The following is a 24042-nucleotide window of genomic DNA, read 5'->3' on the forward strand; positions in this document are numbered from 1 at the left end:
GTTTGATCAATTCAATAGAAAGCGAGGACCCACTGAAGTGGGGAGAAGCCATTCCTCATTATTAGGGAAAGATCTAGGGAACAAATAACAAAAAAAAATTAGTTGAAAGAACAGTATTTTAGTCAGTTTGTGCTGCTGTGACAATATCTGAGACTCAGTAATAGAAACAGTAGAAATTTATTTCTCACTATTCTGGATACTCAAGTCTTAAGATCACGACACTGTAGGGAGCACAGTGGTGCACCCCATAATCCTCATGGCTTCGGTGGCTGAAGCAGGAGGATCATAAGTTTGAAGCCAGCCTCAGCAACTTAGGGAGGCCCTAAGCAACTTAGTGAGATCCTGTCTCAAAATTTAAAAGGGCTAGGGATGTGGTTAAGCATGCCTGGGCTTAATCCCTGGTGCCAAAAAATAAAAATTAAAAAAGGACACTGGCAGGTTCTGAGTCTACTATGGGCACAGTGTCTCTGCTTCCAAAACGAAGCCACGCCGTGCTGCATCCTCCAGAGGGAACAAACCTGTGTCCTCACATGACAGAACAGAGGCTCTAAAAAAGTCCTGAGGTAGTTCCCTCCTTTTATAAGGCACTGATTAAGCATTTATGGGGGCGGAGCCTTTGTGACAATTTCTTCCCAAAAGGCCACAGTGGGGAATAAGTTTCAACACATGAATTTTGTGGAACATTCAGACCATAGGCAACAATAAGGAGACTAGTTAAAAAGTCATCCTGATCCAAGGAAGAGGGCTGTGGAAAAGTGAGTAAGATGTTGATGAGAGGATTTAGAAATGAAATACAGAAGTTACCAGGAGTGGTAAGTGTGAGTCACGGATGATTAGGGATGATTAGACGTGGGAAGGCAGGAGTATGAGCACAGTTCTGTACCGAGGAAGTTCATGGATCAGGAGGGAGATCTAGGTTAACACATCGACCAAACCTTGGAAATATATAGAGTGGGAGAGAGAAGACAAAGCTGAGGGAAAACATTTCAGATTCATCCAAAGGTAGGAGATACTTAGACTTTCAAGCATGGTGGAATTTCCAAAGGGGAGACTTATAGAAAGCAATACAAGAAGAAAATAAAGACCTAGAGGTTGGAGAGTTATTCAGAGACATTGTAGGGAAGAAGCTCAGTATGGTATATGCAAGACAGAATGTTTCCAGGTGCTGGAGGAAGGTAAGCAATAGTAAATACCACAAACTCCAAGAACAACATGGCCCCGGGGGAATCAAGAGCTCCCTCACTGGCAAAGATTATTTTCTCTTGAAATGAATGTATAAGCACCAATAAGTATTCCAGGATACCCTGTTTTCAGGATAGCAAGTGCTTAACAGTCATAAGCATAAGATTTATATATTAAAAAATCCCATTTAATTTATTCAGACAGACATCAGCTGTTATTAGCCATTACCTGTGACTTTGTAAGACATGAAAAAGTTGGAGGAAATGTAATATGGATCTTTTATCTGTAAGGGAAAGGTCATTGAAAGGATCAAATATTGAATTTTAGTACAGTGCCGCAGTGAATAGGCATATATTATGGCTCAAAAGAGACTTCAAAAGGGCTAATTTGCTGTGGATTCTATCATTTTACATAATCTCTCACAATAAAACTGATTATATGGAAGGATATTAATCACATACCTTAATGCTATCCCATCAAATTGTTTTAATGGGTCTATTTGAACAGAATTTTAATTTTTCAGATAAATTGTAAGGGTTTTGTCAACTTAAAAGAATTTGAAGTGTGATAGTAAAATGCTTTGTATCAAATTTAAGTATATTTTTTTCATTGTCTCCCACAATACTAACCAGTGATTGGTTTGAAATATATAATACAGTAAACCCTTGGCACAGGTGTAATTAGAAAACAAGATACTCTATTTAATAAAAAATTATTGTTAATGACATGTATGCTGTCTATGGATCTCTAATTTCTAAAAATATAACAAAAATGTGGTAGATCGTGTAGCACCAGAGGAGCATTTGGGGAAACAGATTTTTTTCAAGACAAAATGATAAGAAATGTTTAAGAATAGAGTCGACCAACAGTCTGTCATGCTTTTCTTAGCCATACACCCATTCCAGGAAGACTCCCCATGGTCTACAGGAATGGGTATGCCCTTTGGCTTGGCAAGAAATTGTAGCTTACCAACTGCTGACACTCTGCCTGTGTTGGTCAGTTTTCTGTCACTGTAAGAAAACACCTGAGAAAAACTACTTCAGAGTAGAAAGTTTCTTTTGGCTCACAGTTTCAAAACTTTCAGTTTGTGGTCTGCTGGTTTCAAGGCACAAACATGGTTGAAGGTGTGGCAGAGAAAAGCTGTTGAGCTCATGGCAACCAGAGAGCAGACCGGGGATGGAGGATCAGGATCAAGATATGCAGTCCCCAAGGGCATATCCCCAAGGACCCACTCCCTTCAAGTAGGTCCCACCTGCTGTGGTTTCCACCACCTCCCAAGAGTCAATTCAGCTGTGAACTCTTTTAGTCTAGAGGTCAGATCCGTCATCGCTTAATCACTTTCCAAAACCCCCACCTCTGCTCATTGCTGCACCGGAGACCAAGCCTTCAATACATGAGCCTTTGGGGACCTTCCAGATCCTAACCATAACACTGCCTCAAACACCACACCAAAGCACACTGTTGATTCCTTTGTGATCATTGGATTCTAGAGAGAAGGAAATGGCAGCTTAGCTCCTGACACCTTTCACCTCTGGGAGGACTGGCATGACTGTTGAATGTCAGCCAACTGCCCTTCTCTTTGAATTCAGATTCCACCAAGGGTACTTGCCAGCTGTGACCTTGCATAAGTTGCTTAACTTCGATGTGCCTCAGTTTTCGCATCTGTTAGATGGAGATAACAGTATCCAGAGGTTGGGTCTGAGTGATGTCCAGCTCTGCCTGGCTTGCCGGGAGCTGCTGCTCCTGCTGCTGTTGGGATCATTGTTACTCACCATGGAGTTGCTTGTTTTGTTTAGATGAGCTGCTTCAGAAAGAGCAGAACTACTCGGATGATGTCTTGGCCAACATGATCAGCGAACCAAGAATCAGTTACGGAAACGATGCTCTCATGCCTTCTTTGACCGAAACGAAAACCACCGTGGAGCTTCTTCCCGTGAATGGAGAGTTCAGCCTGGATGATCTCCAGCCGTGGCATCCTTTTGGGGTGGACTCCGTGCCAGCCAATACCGAAAATGAAGGTAAGAGTCCCCCAAAGGGAGCAGGAGCATCCTGAGATGTGTGTGCACGTAGGTAAGTGCGCATATATGTGCTCATGTAGGCAAGTGTGCACATGCACATGCACACATGTAATCTTAATGTTTCTGAGTGCTGATTTTTTTTTAAGGTAATGATATTGTCACTTAATTTTATTTTGATTAAGAAGTAAATATTAGAAATTGTTATGTTATTAAAATAATCTTTACTACATTGATAGATTTGAATTATTATTTACATTTATAAAATAATAGCAATAAGTTATTTATTTATTCTTTATGAAGCAAATAAACTGATCGTTCTCAGCAAAGATAACAGTCCCATTTTGTGGGTGACAACAGGAGGCGATTATAGTTACATAGAACACTTGAGTAAAGGGCCCGTTGTTTCCCAGGGATCCAGGTTTACGTTTGGGGGAGTATTATCCTTAGAGTTATCACTCCTTTAAAAACATACATTATTTAAGAAGCCATTCTCCATCTGGAAAATGTGTGGCAATGAGATTCCACTAATTTTCCCCATTTTCTTTTTAAGCACATAGAGCTAAGCATGGTGGTTCACACCGTAGTCCCAGCTACTTGGGAGGCTGAGGCAGGAGGATCACTGGAGCCCATGAATTCGAGACCAACCTGGACAGCATAGCGAGACCCAGTCTCAAAAAAGATAATAATAATTATATAATAATAAGAGTGGATACATAGAGAGTATGTGCTATATACCATATATTGTTTTAATGACTATTTTTCAAATAAGGAAATTGAGGCATCAGAAAACTAAGTGGTGGTTTCTGATAGGAATTTTTAAAAAACACTTTCTCATTGAGAGGTATTTTGTCGCTTCTGGAATGAAAGCACAATATTCAGCTTGTGTTTACAGAATAGTGGGCTAAAATACCCACCACCAAAGAAAACAGGTGATCAGGTGAGGACATTACAGTTCACCCAGTGGAGAGAAGCTGTGGTGGGCTGCATAACGGAGACTTGACAGGCACCAAGATGGTCTTTGCTGGCTATTTATTCATACAAAAATTCAAATTGCAATAAATGTTAAAGGTAAAAATAGAGGACCACATATAAATAAAATGTAAGTTTCCTAAAGCTTTAAATAAATTTGTTTAGCAATTTAAATTTAGGGCCGCTGTCAGAATTCAGGGGCACGTTACTGTACATTTTCTCAGAACTATGATAGTTCTGAGAATTAAGGTTTTTCTCTATCAACAATTTTGTGCACCTAGACAGTATACTTTTTCCCAGGTGTTTCTTAGCAGAACTATCTGTGTAGAAAAGAGCATCTTTTAGTTTGTTTTCATCACTTTTACACAATTAGAAGCGCAAAACCTTAGAAGTGCAAAACCACAAACATGAACACCTTGCTTTTTTCTTTTTTAAACTAATGACAAGTTTTTCAGCAACACAAGGCGATTTTACCTATGATTTTCTTTCTTAAAGTACCAAACTTTGATGATATTTTTGTATTCATAATGCAGTTACCTTATAGAAAATACGATCAGTGTGCTCCTCGAACTAAACCTAAATCCAATTTTATACCTTAAGCACACTGGACAAGTATTTTTTAAAAAGAACTACTACAGAAAATCTTTGTATAGGCTATGTGCACAACATGAGTAATCACCCCAGTGTGTTTCCTATATTAAATATTAAAATTATTCCTACTCACACAAGAAAATAATTTAAGAATACTTGGTTATCCAAGATCTAGATAGTTTTCTTATCAAATTATATTATTGCTAGAGTACTGGTTGTATCATTTTTCATAAGTAGATATAATTGAGCCACTTAAAATCCTCATTATTCAACATCCTATGAGAAATTTTATAAAAAATGTACAGTCTCATTTTCTAAAATGAGAAACCAAATGTATACCAGATTGGCTCTTTTCCTAATACACACCCTGTGGCATCAGCCCTGGGAGACAGTCTGTACAGGAGTACACAACATACACACACACACACACACACACACACAATCATCATCACAATCACACACTGCAGCCCTTGGGTATTGCCAGTGTGCTCAGGTGGGCAAAGTCTTTGGTTCAGTGCCTCTGAACCACAGGAGATTCACATGTTAATTGCCTAGACTTTATCAAAGCTGATATTCTTATTAAATAAAGATTTGCTGTTGACCAACAGCAGACTCTCATATAAAAGTATTGGGAGAGATTGAGGACATAACTCAGTGGTGGAGTGCTTGGGTAGCATGCACATGGCCCTGGTTCCAATATTAACTCTAGCACCACCACCACCAAAAAAAAAAAACAGCAATAGGAGACAATAGTACCTAAAATCTCAGAGTCCTGATTCACCAATCTCTCCTTTATCAGATGCAGCACTCCTTTTATAACAAATACTTTGAAACACCTCCTCAACAATTAGTCTTTAATTTTTTTGGTAGTGCTGGGGCTTGAACTCAGGGCCGTGACCATGCAATTCACAGGCTCTACTACTGAGCTGCCCTCCTGACTCACCACAGTTAATCTTTGAATAAACTTGGCAAGGTTTAGGTAGAAAATCAATATGGTGCTCAACCCCAACAACTAGAAACAATGATACCGTCGGTTGTTTGTTACCTACAGATATGATAAATACAGCCGCCAACTATACTGGGCACTGTTTCAGTAATTCTGGGTCCATAAGCAGCAGAAGCATCAGCAATATGATTTTCCAAAATAACTCTTGGGAAAAGTTCTGAATAAAGTAATTTTCCCCCAGTTCACTCCATAGTGTGCTTCTGATATATCCAGGTTATATTAAAAACTGCAAAAATGCATGGTATTTATGTATAAAATTCAGTTTGGTTCACACTGTCATGAACTCCTGCAATATCAGTGGTAAGTTAGAAACTCACACAGAGTGAGATTAGTTGGCATTGCCCTGGGTACAGCACCTGACATCCTTGACCCCATCCACTAAATGCCCATAGCATCCTCTCTTTCCCTAGTGACAACCAAAAACACTTTCTGAATTGAGCTTCAAGTCCAGCTCTGCTATGTGATTGATTGGTGGACGAGTTACTTATCCTCCCTAGATGTGGCCTCACCTGTAAAATAAGGTTGATATTCATTCCCAGCTCAAAGGCATGACGTGAGCACCAAGTGAGACGACGTGAGAAGCTCTTGGCAGAGTGGCTGGTCAGCAGGTGTTCAGTGGTAGCTTGCTTTCTTTTTTTGCCCTTTTTTTTTTTTTTTTTAATGGAACCAAGATCTTATTAAAGAGACTTTATCTTCATCCTGTCTCCAGATGAATCCCCACATGGCCCAGAGCATGTGTCCTTAAGATGACTGAATAGATAAGAAGGCCTGTGGTAATGCAGTCCTGCAGACCCTCACTTCTTCCCTTCTCACCTCTCTTCTCCCTCACCCAGAAACTCGTTCCTTGTTAGTCTTTCTCTTTACAGATACATGCACACTCACCTTCCCCTGGAAACTTCTACAGTTCTCAGAGGCGTTTTTTCTTTCCTTAGTCCACGAAGTCCTCATCATCCTCGCTTCCAGGGCTTACCAGAAAGGTGTCGCTTTTCTCAAGAGCAGTCAGTCAAGTCCAGTGAGGGTCCACTGCCTGAGCATTCTGTTGTTTTACATTGAAAAAAAAAAAAATTAGTGTATCACAAATACATTTTTCTGATATTAAAAAAGTCTTTTCTACTTTTTGAAAGTAGAGGGACATTTATGGGAGTAATCTCACCCAGATTTAAGGAATGAAATCACTTCGTTGTAATGTCTTTCAGACTTTCTCCAATGCATATTTGATACTTTCCAATAGTTTCCTAAGTGATAATTGTGGATTTGTGCTTTATTATTTGTAAGTTTCTTCCACAGAGGAGTGTGGGAAAACCCCTACCTGCTTGCAAATGAGGAATGTGATTTGTCCAAGATCATAAGGAATATAAGTAGTGGCATAGCTGTGGCCCCAGAGGCCACCAGCTCTTCATCCTACAGTTAAAACACAAATGTAATGGCTTCCCACTGGGTCCAACAATTTTCTCATCAAGTGAGAAATGACCCCACCACTCCGACTTGCGAATTTGCTCCTGCAAGTGTGGTTTGGTGTTCATAACTACAAGTGGAGCACCATTGGGGGCCCTGGTCATCGGTGCAATAATCCTTCAAAGTGCAATAATCCTTCAGTCCACTCCACTGTATAAGGAGGAATAAAGTTACTTATACGTGTTTTTGCACATGGGGAAAAGAAGGAAACAGAGAAACGAGACTTCACTGATGAAATGTATTTGTGAGTTGCAGACAGAAGTGTGTCTAATTCTAGTGCAAGAATAAAGTGCCAGAGAACCGTCATCCGAACTGTCATCCACAAAGCAAGTCAGTATAGGATATTTAATAATAGGGACTTTAATAAATGCAATTTTGTAGTATTTTGGACTTTTAAAGTCCTTTGTTCTTTACTACAATTGGAGGTGGGATGTTATCACTTCTGTTTTCCATATGGAGAAACACCTCAGATGTGGTTGCTCACCCAAGGTTGTAGATGACGTAAGTGCTGGGCCTGGGTTTAGATGCACCAGAAAGGACAAGTGCTCTCCTCTTTGGATGTACCCAGATGTCTCAGAAACAAGATTTTCTGTATTTTGAATACTCCACTTGCTGCCACTTCCTTCCCTCACCATGGATTGGGGTTTAGAACCCCCCTTGTAAATGCTTGGCACATGAGCATCAGTGAGCTGCCCAGCTGAATTGCCGCTCCTGGAGCCGTCTCATCAAGCACAGCTTGTGTTTCCTCGACCCCTGAGCTCAGTTTTCTTACCATCTTGCCTCTACATATGCCAGACCCTACCAAAGCACCTTTTTCTCTTCCCTTGGCTTCATTTGCCCTTTGACCCTTTTGTTAATCCTAAAAACTTCATTTATCTCTCCCATCCCTATTTCTTCAAAGGCCAATATAAGCTTAAGGAAGCGTTTTCTGACGAGGAGCATTTGGAAATGCCAGATGTTGGTGAGCAAGGGTGGGCACTATTGTGCCACTCACACTGTTTTCTTTGGGTCAGGCCCAGAACACATACAAAGGAATAATTGTGAATGTCAACAAATATAAAAGGAAGTAGTCTCACTTCACACCGTTCAGCAGAATATCATCTATCCAATGGAAACCAGCCTTTTAAGAAGAGAAGTAAAAGTCTGTGGTTTCCCTCTCCTACCCTCAAATGAAGGACAAATTCAATTCACTAAATGAAAGATTTTATGGTGAAACCTTGCTCTCCTGATAAATTCATATTTGCATTTCCTCCGGAGATTTAAAAGAAGTCTTTTGTGGTTAATTAACTGTAAAAGAAGATAAGGTTGGACAGTTGTTAAAGGAAGTATCCTTAAGGTTTTCTGCTGGGCTGGCTAGAATCATTTTTATTTCTAATCGAAAGCCAAGAAACTATCTCTAAACTAGCTCAGAGGAAAACCCACCTTCCCTCTTCTTTGATATTGCTTTGTGCCCTGGCAAGTGCTTTTGAGGAAGCTGAGGAGACTGGGTTGACGTGTCAATGGCAACGAGGCTTTGGAAGGGGTGCCCCTCTCATTTCTTGATGCCCAGGATTGGCCCACTGAGGTTCTTCTCCAGCTGCTTCCTTTTAATAACTTGTTTATTGCACTTGCTTTTCCTTGCTCTGTGTTCAGGAGCCACAACTCACCATCTTGATTTGTCTCATTTGCTTTCTGTGTCTCTTGCTTCCTGCGCCCAGTTGAGCCCGTTGACGCCCGCCCTGCTGCTGACCGAGGACTGACCACTCGACCAGGTACCTGACCCGCCTCACCTCTCTGCCTCTCCGCATCTCGCGCTTGAGCTGGAGCAAGACAGATCCCCTTTCTCCACAGTCAGCCCCATAAGTTGCACACATTGCCATATAGAATCTGAAATGACCTTAAAACCAAACTTTATAAAATTCTCCTTTAATGTTTCTTATTTTTCATTTTCCAAGTTCCTATTTAAGTGATCTAGTTTTTGTTTCCAACCTTTTTCTTTTGAGACTAAAAAGAATGCTCTTCTCAAATTTTGGGTTCTTTTCTTTTTTGTTTTTTTCCTTTTCTTTCTTTACTTTTTTTTTTTTTTTAAATGAAGAGAATTATGTAGAACCTGCCCTCAAAAATGGAAGCCCATGCAGGTGTAGACAGTTTGGTGGTGACTGACTTGGTTCCTGCAGTGAGCCTTGCTTTCCTTTCTCCTCTGGTGTCCACACGGGTCCTTTTCCAACTAAATTGGGCTCAAGCTTCAGTTAGTTACTAAAATAGGCAGGATTTCCTAAAAATACCAGAATTGGTGTAACTCCAGAGCCAGAAATACTTTTTCTCTTTTGTGGGTTTTATATACTTACACCCAATGAGTGGCTAAAGTAACATAACAGATGTATATGCATAATGTGCAAACAAGCCCTTTTTATTTTTTACTTACCAATGTCATTAATAACAAAATAGACACTTCTTTTTTATCCCAAACATTAAGAAGAAATGCACTTTCCACCCTCTGTTCTCATGACTGGAACTTGGTTTTAAGAATAATGTCACACTATAAGAGACACACATGCACGCCTGGTGTCTATGCTGTGCACAGCCTCACCCAGTAGGTAGTACCCACTGTTTTCAGAGAATCAGAAAGAGGGGAAGTTATTGAATTGAAAAATCTGTATATTCTAGGGAAATATCACTACCAATAGCGCCTGTTTTCCCATATTTACTTTCTTCTTTATCTTCATAAAGTCCCATTCTGTAGTCAAGGAACAGGAGATTAATCTGCCTTGAAGACATCAACATGTGGCTAGGTGTGGTGGTGCACACCTGTAATCCCACAAAGGAGGCTAAGGCAGGAGGATCACAAGTTCATGTCCAGCCTGGGCAGCTTAGTAAGGCCCTGTCTCAAAGTAAAAATTTTTTTGAAGAACCAGGGATACAGCTCAGTTGTAAAGCACCCCCAGGTTCAATCCCACAAAAAATGAATTTTAAAAAAATTAACAATGTGCAGAAGTCAACCTTTGCTCCCTATTGAGATAGCAGCAGGGCCAGAAGCAGACCCTGTCTCTCTCGCTGCCAGTATATGCTCGAGCCGTGACTGCCTCTAGCACAGTCACGGATGAAGACTCTTGAGAGCCCTTCTTGTGGCATCTTCCTGCTCTCACGCTGTGATGCACAGTGGCAGCAGAGACAGCGGAGTGACACGTCTTGACAGCTGATCTCATTGATTTTATGAATCTCCTGTCTGAAGGGCTTTTAAGAGAGCTTAAATTATCGTAAGTCAGAGACAGTTTTGGCTCTCTTAATGTCCTCCTTATTGTCAGTGTCACGTAAGTGAATTTCAAGGAGCCAGGAGTTGACATTCCCATTCTGCTCAGCTGGTTGGTGAGGCCCCAAACAGAGGGTCAGTTCAATTCTAACTGTAACCAAACCCAGCTCAGGTGGGTCCTTGGTCTTGGGACTTTTCTTCAGGGGACTTCTCATTTTATTTCTAAATAAATAGATACCAGGCATGCATGTGTGTCTCTTGTAGTGTGACATTATTCTTAAAACTAAGTTCGAACCATTTTCCGTCTGCAAATCTAAGATGGGCAGAAGCCCTTGCTCAGCTGGTTTTCTGAATTGTGCGAGCCAGGCCCGTGTGTTCCTATTGAAATAGCAGTGACACAGCAGACCATTTTTTAAAAGTCAGACATGAAAAGGACTTTTTTGTACCCTGGCCAGCAGTTTGTTTTTAGAAACTAGCTAATGATATCATGTAAGTGGGAGAAAGCCATCCAAAAATCTGTGCTATACAATAACAGTATTATTCCATTTGGATATTTCACAGGGATCCTTGCATTGCATTCTGTAGAGAGTTGAAAGAAATTAAAATGATAAGGTCCCTGCCCTCTGGAGCTTGAAGAATGATGGAAGGAACATACCTTACCTGTTTAGAAAGATGAGGTGGAGTCTGGAAGGCAGAGGAATAGAAAGGGCCAACACAGATGGTCTATGATGTGAGCAGAGAGAGGACTTACCCAGGGGTGTGACTGGGGAACACACCCAGATGCTGGAGACGAGCATCCAGAGAGGTTGTGAGAGATGTGAAGCACGTGACTTGACAAGGACAGTTCCGTAGAGACGAGAGAACATCCTAGGCCAGGCTTCCTTGCTTAACGCCTTGTAAGACGTGCAATACCCAATAGGAGAGCGTAGAAGAGAAAAGGAGGTTCAGATGGGACACAAGGAAGGTTCTGGTTAAGGCGGGTTTAGGAATACCATTGTTTTCCGGGTGTGTGTTGGGTCATGGAGAGACCTGGTTTTTGTGTTGCTCATGAATCTGTTGAGCGTTTAGACTGGCTCCCCAGGTGTTTTGTAGCATTGATTTTGGTTCTTCATCGTCATGTTGTGTGAGGCCACTCACTTGAATCTGAGGTACCAAAATAAATCTTCAGACTTCAGACTTAGAAACCCTTCCCATTTTCTGTGTCACTCGAGTAATCACCGTTGCCCTCAGAAACAAGCAAGCCAAGGGTTTGGGTTTTCTCCCATCTAGTACCATTTGATCTTGATAAGGAAAGTGACTTCTCTTTGATTTTCATATCTGACAAACCAGAAGGTTGTAACCTCTAACAGGAAGAGTCACATAGGAGCCACAATGAGAACAGTGTGATTTCTAGACCAGCTGCTACTCCTTCTGGCTTATTTCCAGGTAAAAATAGACTCTAAAGGACAATTATAAGAAAAATACATCAGCAGGCTCTTCACGTGGGATGGAAAGATACCCTGTGCTTTATGGTGCATTACCAACCCTTCTCTGTGCTAACCAAGGAACCCACACTGCCCCCAGCCATGTGAAAGGTGTCATGAAGAACACATCTACCTCGCTCCCCAGGGCACAGCAGGCCCTTTCCTCTCCTGACCTAGATGGAGAGTGAGCACTGGAGGCACCAGGAACGGATCAGCACAGCTCAGAAAAGGCCTCTTACACTCCTGTGAACACAGGTTCCTGCCATCTGTTTAAAAGTACCCAGCACGTTCCATTACGTGCATATCTGCTTACTGTTGGCGATGTTTTCCTATGATTCTGAGCCTCTTAATTTTTCTTTTTCTTTTTTTTTTTAAATACCAAGGATTGAACCTGTTGGCACTTAACCACTGAGCCACATCCCCAGTACTTATCTTTTATTTTTTTATTTTGAAACAGAGTCTCTCTCAGTTTCTTAGGGCCTCACTAAGTTGCTGAGGCCACCTTTGAACTTTGATCCTCCTGACTCAGCCTCTCGAGCCACTGGGATTATAGGTGTATGCCACCATGCCTGGCTGATTTTTCCTTCTTTAGTGAAGTTTGTTTGGTATATAGAAAGTCTTTACTAAATGACCATACCTGACAAATGAAAACGAACTAGCAAGAGCTCTTTCTGCTGAGAATCTCTCCAACTAATGACCTATAAACATTCATTATGAGTCATACTGACTTGTTAAATGAATTTGATTTCTTTTTATCACCAAAAGTATTCTGTGTCATTTCAGAAATAGCATGGACTTAGCATAATTTTGAGTAGAGAACTCATTCTTTAGTTACTTTTTTGGTATAATTGACTCCAAATCTAAAAGGGAAGACTATTCAAGAAGGTTATCTTAAAATATTAGAAATGTGGCTGGGATATAGCTCAGAGATAGAGTACTTACCTAGCATGTGTAAGACCCTGGTCAATCCCCAGAACCACCCCCAACCCCAAAATATTTTAAAAAGTAGGATCTTGAAAGCATAACCTTAATTATTATATCACTAGATCCTGATAGCAGAAAAAGAGTGAGTTCCAAAGATGTCACTGTTGTTATACAAGGAAGGATCTCAGATTATAAAGCTATTTCTAGGAAAATAAAAATGTACCACCAATGAGAAAAGAGTAGTAGTATCACCCTCTATTAAAAATCAGTATCAGGAAGGTTAGAAGACAGAGATGAAACTTATAAAATATTGCTAATAACTTTAAGAAAAAAGAGGAATAGACAGCTCTGCAGTTCCCAGGGTGGGGATTGAAGAACTGGATCTGATCAGAGGACCAGAGGTAGAGAGATGAGAGAAAAAGGAAAATTGTCATGCTTTGCTTGAATCCTTTATGTGTCTAGGAACAAGAATGATCTTTAAAAGGAAACTGAGGCCCAAGGTAGATCAAGATGAGAAAAGAAAGCACTAGCCACTTGTATTAGTTATCTGTTGCTATATAACAAATAGCCCCAGAGTTTAGCAGCTTAAAAGAGCAAGCATTTAGTTAAATCTTAGTTTTTAACAGTCAGGCTTTGTGGGGTGGTTTAGCTGCATGATTCCAGGTCAGGGTTCAACATTGAAGACATTGCCAGAGCTGAGGTTCCCTGAAGGTTTGATGAGAGATGGTAGGTCTCTTTCCAAAGCACTCTTTCACATCACTGTGATGGAAATGTCCCTGTCAACCTTCCCAGGACTTTATAAGGTTGCTTGGGCATCCTTACATGGCACTTGACTTCTCCCACACCAGGTGATGCAAGAAGGAAACTTCACCACTTTTTATGACCTAGTCTCTGAAGTCCTACACGATCCCTTCTGCCATATTCTGTTCATGTAGAAGAAAGTCACTCTGTCCAGCCCAGACACAGAGTGAGGGATTTAAGTTCCTCCCCTTGAAAGGAGCAGTCTCAACAAATTTGTGAATGTATTTTAAAGCCACTGCATCTCCCTAGCCAAATTCAACTCCTGATAACCTAGACAAACCCCAGAGCAAGAACTTGAAGGTGAATTTGAACCTCTGCCCATGGTCTTTGTGGAAATTTTGGGGAAGAGGAGAAAGGTAGGGATAGGAGAAGAGTTCCAAAAAGCAGAAAGGAGAGAAAGTAGTGTCACTGGCTACATGTCATGTAGAGATTGACATTGGGTGGCAGGTCTCTTCTGGGATAGGTTATTAAGCAGCTGCTTTTAAAGCAATTGGACAAGAAAACGGGGATATGTCACACCCAGCATAGGTTCCCTTTGTCAAATTATGCTCCCTTTCAGTAGACACACATTCTGTGCTATGAGCATGGTGCTTTTCAGTGTTGGCAGGTGTGTGACAAGTTTCACAGCAACCTTGTAGATAAGACTGGAAGAGCGGTTAGGCCAAGAGCAAGGAATTAGTTCCCAGAGGAGCTAAAGGAACTCAGAATATGTAGCCAAGAAAGGGAAAGAATCAGCCTGACATGTTGCCTCCCCCTGGGGTCTGATAGGCCTGATCAAGGCTGTCGTGTGGAAGGCAGGGCACCAGCTTGCTGTGGTGACCCAGTCTGTGGGCCACAGGGAAACGGTGTCAGCTTAATGCAAGAAAGGCCGTTCCAGCAGGCAGAACTATCTGATACGTTCCCCTGTGTCCAAGCCGGAGCTGAGAACCCACCCCTGGGTGAAAACACCATAGAGGAAATTATCTTAAGAGCCCTTTTCATCCTAAAATTCCAATTTTTTTATATTGAAATATTCCAACATGGAAACTGACATTGATCCTTTGTCCTTTCATTTTTGTTTCTAAAATACCTTTGCATTTTGCTTTTAAGCTTCAAATTATTATTCGAATAATGAAATTCATTTTAACAATTGGTTTAAGGATCTTATAGCAATTTATAGAGAAGAGTTAGTAGATTATAAGTTCTGTTAGTCCCAAAGAAGCATTTTAAAAATTATATACTGCAGCTCTATACTCAGCAGAAGAACCAATTACGTGCTATATAACTAGAATACTCAACTAAATAAATTATATAATTTTTACAATGCTTCACTGCATAGATATGTGAACATAATTTATTTATAATTAGAACAAAGCCTCAAAGTAGCAGTTCTGTTCTACCAGGTAATTAATGCTCATTTTTTTCTGAAGAAATGACAGCACATAGAAAAGGCACATAATAGGCGAGACAAAAAGCCCCTAAACCAAAATTTTCTAGGAACAAATAATGCTTGACAACCTCCCAACCAGCCTTTATTTTTTTTGTCCTCCCCCACCATCCTTTTTAAATTATCACATGTGTTTAGAAGTTCAGACTTCTTCGATCTTTAAGTTTTTTGTTTAAAATACGCAGTGAGGGCTAGGGAGATAGCTCAGTGGGTAGAGTGCTTGCCTTGCATGCACAAGGCCCTGGGTTCAATCCCCAGCACCACAAATAGATAAATAAATAAATAAACAAAATAGGCAGTGTTTAACAATTTAATATAGGATGTCATTTTCCTTGAAGAAGTTTCTTCATTACTTTCCTCTTACCTCAGTCCTAGAAAGAAGTTTTTGGTAGCCTTTGTCTCATAATATTACTGTTTCTAGGCAAAACTCATTGATTGTCCTGCATATTTTAATCATGGCACAATACAGGTTCCGGGCTGACAAATATCAAGACAGAAGAGATCTCTGAAGTGAAGATGGATGCGGAGTTCCGACATGACTCAGGATTTGAAGTTCGTCACCAAAAATTGGTACGAATAACAATTCATGTCTTCCCATCATTGTCTGTCTAACCAGAGGACCGATTATGTCATGCTCACTCTTGTGTGAGGAACCAAATGAAGTAAACGATGAAAACAATAATGAAATGCTTGCCTGTAGGAATCTCATGAAAACACAAAGAAAAAGGGTCTGTGTTGGAGCTCTTTCTGTCTCGAAGGCAGCTAAGCCCATGCAGGGCTTAAAGTGGAATTAATTTCATTATAACTTGCACACTGTTTTCTAGGGAAATAGATTTATACAGGTTGATCACCTCTAATCTGAAAATCTGAAATGCTCCAGAACTCAGTATTTTCTGAGTACTGATATGATGCACAAGTGCAAATTTGATACCATGAAATTTTGTTTCATGCACTAAATTATTAAAACGTGATGTAAAATTGCCCTCAGGTTATAAGGTGTATATGAAACATAAATGAACTTTGGGTTTAGAATTAGGTCCCATACCCAAGATTTCTCATTATGTTTATGCAAATATCCCAAAATCCAGAATTTGTAACAAACACTCTTGGTCCCAAATATTTTGGACAGGGGATTCTCAACCTCTAATAGATTTTTTTGAAGGAGCCAATTCTCAAACAATGCAAACACTACATAACCGTTTGCTTAAGTTTCTATCTGCAGCTGCCCCTCCTGACGTTTCCTCCTGTTCCCTCCAACACCTCCCACCATTTCAGTTCTCTAGCAAGGGAAGATAGGGGAACGCTGCAGAGGTGGGTGGATGTGAGAGAGGATCACAACCCCCAGTCTTCCAATGGTGTCATTCATCAAAAGGTTTGGGCAAAGACCATAGCAACTTCCTTTTCAGACAAAATGGATTTCTTTTCTTTCTAATGTTAGAAATGGAATAAAATAAGCAAACATGTCCTTTGCAGGCAGACAACTCAAATAGTTATACAAAATCTTGACCAAAATTTTAGAAATTCAGGTAACATATCTGTGGATTATGTTAAGTCTCCTTCTATGTTAGCAGTAATGTACAGTGAGGGATTAAATTAATGAAAAGACAATTTTATCACACATTCAGTGTTAAACAAAAAGTGGTAATTAAGTACTCGTGGTAATAATGCTTGGGAAATACTTTCAGTCGCTTTTGTGTGTGTGTGTGTGTGTGTGTGTGTGTGTACCTTTTCAGGTGGCAAATATCTTTCCAATATCCATAAAGTTTATGAAGCCTAGTACTAATCTCCAGAAGAGATGTTTTTATTGTTAGTGTTAAATGTCTTTTCCCTCAATTACTGTAGCAAATCCATAACTGACTTGGGATTTGGATTTGCACGTGCACTCTCATGATCTGTTTTGTCAAAAGACATTTACCCTTTGAAGCGTGCTTTTCCCTGGCAAGTTCATCTCCTGTCAATTATTGAAAAATCAGAAGTGCTTTTGATCTGGCTGATGCCAAAGAGTTTTTTAAAAATAAATAAACGGAGGGAACTGCTGAAGAGTTGAGAGCTGGTGGGACAGAAAGCTGAAGATGAATGTGCAGATTCGCATTTCCGGGGCCTGTGTCATATAAGCCCTCGCAGTAATTACACTAACTCCTGTAATGCGACAGTGACTAATGGTGGCGGCAGCAATTAGGGAAATCAGCTCCCTCTACTGAACTAGTTGATAAGATAATGGACTATAATTAGTGCAATGAATATTACGAAATTACAGTATTTTCTTAAAGACATAGGGGTATGTCCAGACTCACATTTATTTCTGATTACCTCACACTCATATCATTAGCTAATTAATGACTTCCTTTAATAAACATGTTGAGCTAGCATATTTGTTTAGAGAAGGGACTGAGTTTGAACAATTCTAATTTGGTTGGAGAGAGACCATGCATAACATCCTTCTAGAAATGTGCTTTGTCTGCTATGGTTTGTAAGACTGCTTTAGATTGCTGCCATGATCGTTTTAGCAATGTAAATCTGTCATTTGACTGTCTTGAGGCTTTATTGAAAGAATTATCTAAGCAGCTGTTTTCACTAACTTCCGTAACAAATGTGGTATATGTTTAGCAATAGTTTTCCTTTTTTTTGATGTAGCATAAGACTCCTTATATAACAAGATGATAACAGTGGCAGTGTACTTTTATTTTTAAATAGATAACATTGAAAAATAATAACTTTCTTAAAAATATGAAGAAATATGTTGCATTAAGTTTTTCATACTGAATGAATTTCTTCTTTACAGTGTTCTCCAAATTCTTTTTATTTAATCCAAATAAACAAAAAGGGTAAAGCGACATTTTAAATTTTGGACTGTGTAGACAACACAGAGAGCAGGAGCTATGTGTGACTGTTAAGATCCTCTTGGCCTACTACTTCTTCCCTTTGAAATAATATTATGCTTTTAACATGCATTATGCTTCTCAAGGTTAATTAGCATCTTACTGAATTAGTGTGACTGGAAGTAGGAAACAAAATGTCTTCTTTCTTCTGTTCAACTAGTCTGTTTCAGACTGCTTATTGCTAAGTATTGAACATGTTTCTCCAAAGAAACGAGGACATCCCTGGGTTTGGGAAATACCTAAGGCAGGTCACTCAGTCACACATGGGTCTCCTGGTTTTAAACCTGTTGTTACTGGGTGGATGCCAGCCTCCCTTCCTAATCCCGATGAGTACCTTCATGGCTGCGATAGTCCTGGACTGCCATCCCGTCCCTTGCCAAGGGTTCATCTGTCACAGGGTATCAGGTCCCTGCAGACTTCTGTTTTGACATATGGGAGGAAAGTAGACTTCCTGCACCTGGGGAAGCCATGTGTTGTTCCTCACTCTGTAAACTAGGATTGTCATTCTTAGTGACCAACCAGCTCAGAGGGTAAGATTCAGTTAGGACAGAGGATATACAAGAACTTTCCACAGACCTCATCCAATGGCTCCCTCACTTACAGCCCTTTCTCTTGATTTGTTTTCAAGGTGTTCTTTGCAGAAGATGTGGGTTCAAACAAAGGTGCAATCATTGGACTCATGGTGGGCGGTGTTGTCATAGCGACAGTGATTGTCATCACCTTGGTGATGCTGAAGAAGAAGCAGTACACATCCATCCATCATGGAGTGGTGGAGGTAGGTAAACTTGGAGGCATGTTTGCTGGCAGTAATCAAGGAAGACCTGAGGGAAATTATGAAGAGCACTGGTCCAAGGATCACAAAGCACCTCTTTGGAGAAAAGGAATCGGTATTCCTCCATGGTACTCAGATTGCAGCTACTCTTCTCTTGTTGGTTTTCGTTCATTCCACTGTACTGTGATTGTTATAGTGAATATTATGATCAAGACACTGGGACTGTAGATTAATTTAAATGTGTCAATTTAAATATTTACCAAAATTACCAAAATAGCCAGGTGTAAAGGCACATCCTGTAATCCCAGAAACTCAGGAGGCTAAGGCAGGAGGATTGCAAGTTCAAGGCCAGCCTCAGCAATTTGGCGAGGTCTTAAGCACCTTAGTGAGACCCTCTCTCAAAATATAAAAGAGCTGGGGATGTGGCTCAATGGTTAAGCACCCCTGGGTTCAATCCCTGGTACCAAAAAACAAAACAAACAAAATTACCAAAAAAATACTAATAATAATACCTGGCTTAACAAAACTTAATTACCCTTAAACTTCTTTTAAAACAAACAAGCAGACAACAAAAAAAAAGAGCATCTGAAGTCAGGAAAAAGAGAATAGACAGTTGCCTTAAAACACACACACACACACACACACACACACACACCTAAATACATTTATTCCTGATTTTTTTTTTCTTTAAATTATCTGACTTCTAAGTAAAACCTGATAGAGATGAAGGGTACTAATTTCCAGTAACGATTCTTACTTTTAAAGTTCTGCAGGAAGTCACTTTATACCAAGTAGCTCAGCAAAACATAGTATGATTGTGACTTAAGATGCTGTTCCACCTATTACTCTGTACTTCCACCTGAAAAATCCTAGTTTCAGAATGATAATACAGTAGCCCTGGGGGTGGTGAGAAGACACACCAGTGATGGTCTTACTGTGTGATTATCCTTTTACAATCTTACTCCCTACAGGCCAGTCTGTCTAACAGGAATATACACACAGCAATAGTGGGTTACACCAACGGAATAGAGCAGCAACCATGTTCAATACAGGAAAGGTGAAAGAGGGAGAGAAAGAAAGGGGTTTACAAATAAGTTGTTTTTATGCATTTAAAGTACAGCTTTAGTGGGGAAAATATGAAAATCTCACAAGTATGTATAGCTTGTTAGAGTGAATTAATACATATTTGAAATTTTAAAGCTAAAAATGATCTCAGTGATGAAATTGATCTTCCTTAGAACACTAAGGCCAAGACAGAAGCATCCACATGATGTGAAACTAATTAGGGTCAAGGTTAAAGTCCAGAGAGTTAGCGAGTGAAATATCTCACTAACTCCATGAAAATGTGCTCCAAACTGTTCTCTAGAGGAGGGCAGGAGCAGTCTAAATGATGCAAATTTGTAACAAAGCCAGAAATCTCACTTTTGGGGGCACTTGTAGTCTCCACAGACAACTGGATTACAGGAGCTGCTGATGCAGTTGGTTTCGGTCCTGTTTGCCTATTGGTGCTGGTGTGGACGCACTGAAGAGCAATGTAATGAATGCAACCCAGGGAGCAGCAGACAGCAGGAGGGGCAGAACCGATCGTCCACAGTCTAGGTCATGAACGCGTGTGAACAACAGGAGGAGGGACGTCTGAGACCACGGGTGGGCAGGCAGGTTTCTTCTGGGCCTCTGTCCTTGCTTGAAGATGGCCCCTTCTCCATGCATCCTTACACTGTCTTCTATGTCCCCTCCCCTTTCTTGTGAGGACACCAGTTATGCTGGATTAGGACCCACCCCAAGTACGTCACTTATAATTACCTCTTTAAAGTCTTGTCCAAATACTGCCACAGCCTGGTGTCCTGGGGGGTTAGGACTTTAACGTGAATTTGAGACGAATACAGTTCAGTCCCTGACAGCCCAGTGACGCTGTGCGGATCAGCAGCACCTCTACCAAGGCTCCCTCACCTGGAGGTGTGAGACGTGTCTAAAAGGACACATCCCCAGACCCCTAGGGAAGAATTCCCCAATACGAGTCTTAGAATCTGAGTGTTGCCAAAGCCCAGTGTCCCGACCTGCATTGGACACAGAGCCAGGTACGAGTCTGGCACACAGTGTTCCCACTCTTTATTTTGGTCACTTTCTAAGCAAACCTTAGGAATAGAAAATGCTCTCTCTTCTCTCTAAGACAGCTGGTTGCCTCGTAAGCACCTCTCCCACAGCCAGGGGTCAGCTCCCAAGAACTGTCTCCTTGGAATGTCAGAGGAGGACTTGATACTTGGACCCAGATTCTGAAAAGAAATTAATTTTTAAGCCAGAGGCATGGTCATGGTGGTATCAACCTGAGACTGACTAAAACCTATCTGGATTGAGTACTCCGCTTCGTTCTGATCGTTTTATGTCCTCTCACCTCCTTTGTCCTTAGAGAAGGATCTTGTCAGAAGCCAGGAACCTGTCCCCCTTCCCTTCCCTGGCCTATTTCTGCTTTTGTGCAGCTCTGTGTTCTCTGCATGGTCAGCAGCATTGGAACAGAACTTACCTGAGGCGTCGCCCTCGCCTCCCCTCAGGAACATATCCTCTGGCTGGGGTGGGACAACTCGGTGTGACCCAGCAGCGGCACCATCCTGTGGGACATTTCTCCCCCAAACAATACAGTATAACAACTTCACATAGCATTTGCATTGTGTTGGGGACTATAAGTCATCAGGAGATGTGGGTGGGTTGTTCAAATGCTGTACAACCTTATAGAAGGGATGTGAGCATCTATGGATTCGGGCCTTGGAACCAACCCCCTATGGATACTGAGGGACCACCGTACATGGAGATGCCTTGATTTGCAGCCCAAGATACCCTCCTTTAATGAGTGGCCCTGCTTTACCAAGAACAAAAGGGGCACTGAGCACAGGCAGTGGGACTGGCCTCCGTCACCCCAAACAGAACACTGCCACACTCCAGGATGAGGTCAGCTCTGGTCTCGAGGACCACCCTCATTCTCAGAGTGGAAGACCCCTGCTGCAGACCACAGAGATGAATCCAGGGAGAAACGTAGGAATGAAAATGAGCCTGACATTTTTCATACGGTGGTCAGCAGTGGGAAATGAGCAGTTGCTAGTTTGCTATTGATTTTTTTTTTTAAATAAGCAGTAGGTGCTGATTTAATGATGTGCTTCTACCAAGAGGCCAGAGATGCATTTCATCAGCCATTAGCCATGCTTTCACAAGGAGGTGACCCTGCTTTATCTGTGCCACCAGTGGTGACACAGTGGCCATTATTGGGCCATTTTCCAGATGTGCCCCCTGTGGTGGAGCTTCTCTGACCTGACTAAGAATCCCAGTGCACTGACTTCGGGTTCTGCTTACCCGCCCCTCCCCCCAGGAGGAGTCTTCATCTTCAGTCAGACGGGGGCACAAAGTCTCTTTATCATAGGGTGTAGCAGCGTCTTCCTCGCACAGATCTGATGGTGGGAACACCAGAAGTCTCCCCACCCCCACGCCCCAGCCATCTCCCTGGTGACCTAAATAAAGAGAGTTGCTTATTTAGCTTTTTCTGGAGTCACGGCATGTGACTTCTCTCCTGAGGAATGTGCTGCCATACTGATGACCTCATAAAAAGATGTCCTTAAAGGTCCCATCTTCCTGGCAAAAAGGTGACTGACCAGGCACCTGGTGGCCACTAATGTGGGTGTCATAGAGCAGCTGGAGGAAGTGATCAGATTAAATGGGAAGCAAAGGTCGGAGAAGTGAGGGTGGGCCCTAGGGACCCAGGTGGCTTCAGTGAAGAGCATAAGAGAAAGTGGCAGGTGAAGGAAAGTTTGAAATGATCACAAAGAGCTTCCCACGGAGTCCTGAGCCTCCCTGAGCACGGCTTGCTGTTGGCAGTAACTCAGCTACTTATAAGGAGATGGCATCGTAATTAAGAAAGTGGACACATGTACGGTGGAGCAGAAAACCAGTCCTGGAAGCATGCTAGGAGCCACCAGCCTGAAAACCTTGCTGATGTTCCCATGGCAGGTCCTTTCCTTTCATATGTCGTTGGTTCTCTTCCTAGAATGTGTGCCATGGTCTTCTTACCCTCCTCTACTGGTCACCTCTGTGACCTGCAATGGACACCATTGGGGCCTGGGGTTCTGCTCTGTGGCCTGCCTCAGTGCCGTTTGTAAAGGACGTGCATTTGCACACATCCTGCTGGTGGCTAAACATGATAAAGTGTCACCGTGGTATTCACTGCCCCTCCTCCAGGTTTACATCTCGCAGCACACACACCAGAGGCAGTGCCCTAGAAGAGCTAGCAACTAAGGAGACCCAAGCAGAATTTTTTCTCTAGCATCTAATAGTTGAGCTATAAATTCCTCTGGGTCTAGTGAAGAAATAAATGGCTCCAAAGAATCAAGTTCAGGGAGAAAGGTCTAGGAAGGGGACATAAGCCAAGGAGTATTCACAGGTTCTGTTCAGGGGCTGGGCATGTAGATCAATGGTAGAACTCTTGTCTAGCACGCACAAATCCCTGGGCTCCAAACCCAACACCACAGAAAGAAAAAAGAAAAGAAAGTTAGTTCTACACAAAGCTAGTTTTGGGCAAGGCAGATCTGACTGGGCTCTGCCCTCCACCGTGTGTATCTGCAGGAGCCGGTTGAAGCCATGGTGTGCAGGAGTCCCAGGTCTCAGAAAGAAACAGTGCACTGCACAGTGCCAAATGCAGCTTGCAGATCAGTTGCTTCTGCTGTCCAGTCCAGGAGTCAGGAGAGGGTGTTCAGAGTGGTGTGTGTGTGTGTATCTCAGCAGGTGGCAGATGCTCCTGCCTGGTGGGGGGATGAAGACTCTTCTCCTCATTTCATTATGCCCTCATTCCTTCCAGAACAAGCACTACTGGCTCAAGCCTCCTCAGCTCAGCTTTAAGGGAAATAATACTGTGGCGTTCATGCAGGGGTCTAGTCGTGCAGGGTTGTAGAGCAATGACCTCACTTGGTGCCCACGTCACAGCCACAGCTTCAGTCAGGAGGAAGAGACTGATAGCTCATGCTACAGAGGAAGCGTCCCCTCCCTCATCTGAAGGTCTTCCTTTAACAGGTTTATCCATGGACATGGGAGCTCAGATTTTTGCCCTCACTTTCAGGTAGTTTGGGATTTTAAAAAGATACAATCTAAACTCCTTGGGTGCCATTTGTAAAGCTAATCCCATCTCCTGAAGCTCCTGAGCCCTGCAAGCTCTGAGGGCCAAGCTGCCCCGTGGCAGGAATAGCAAAATACAGCTGCCTTCCCAGCAGCCAGGGATGCAAGGATTAGCAAGAAGAAGCACGGCCAAGAAGAGACAGGAAGGTTAAATGTGTGGACTGCACACCAGCCTC

At 41.8% G+C, this 24042-nt stretch overlaps 1 protein-coding gene across 6 annotated transcripts in view; it reads left to right on the top strand.

Annotated features, from left to right (window-relative positions):
* Positions 1–24042, top strand: part of APP (amyloid beta precursor protein) — a 239573-nt gene that overhangs the window by 212186 nt on the left and 3345 nt on the right. For 3 of the 6 annotated variants that reach the window (XM_079156437.1, XM_079156441.1, XM_079156439.1), the window contains 4 exons: positions 2979–3200; positions 8919–8972; positions 15534–15634; positions 18572–18718. In XM_079156437.1, the coding sequence (XP_079012563.1) occupies positions 2979–3200; positions 8919–8972; positions 15534–15634; positions 18572–18718 (524 nt within the window). The remainder of the gene's footprint in view (positions 1–2978; positions 3201–8918; positions 8973–15533; positions 15635–18571; positions 18719–24042) is intronic. The other 3 variants (XM_079156438.1, XM_079156442.1, XM_079156440.1) reach the window with 1 other exon arrangement.

This window comes from Sciurus vulgaris, assembly GCF_902686455.1.
Source record: "Sciurus vulgaris genome assembly, chromosome: 10".
Classification (NCBI taxonomy): Eukaryota; Metazoa; Chordata; class Mammalia; order Rodentia; family Sciuridae; genus Sciurus; species Sciurus vulgaris.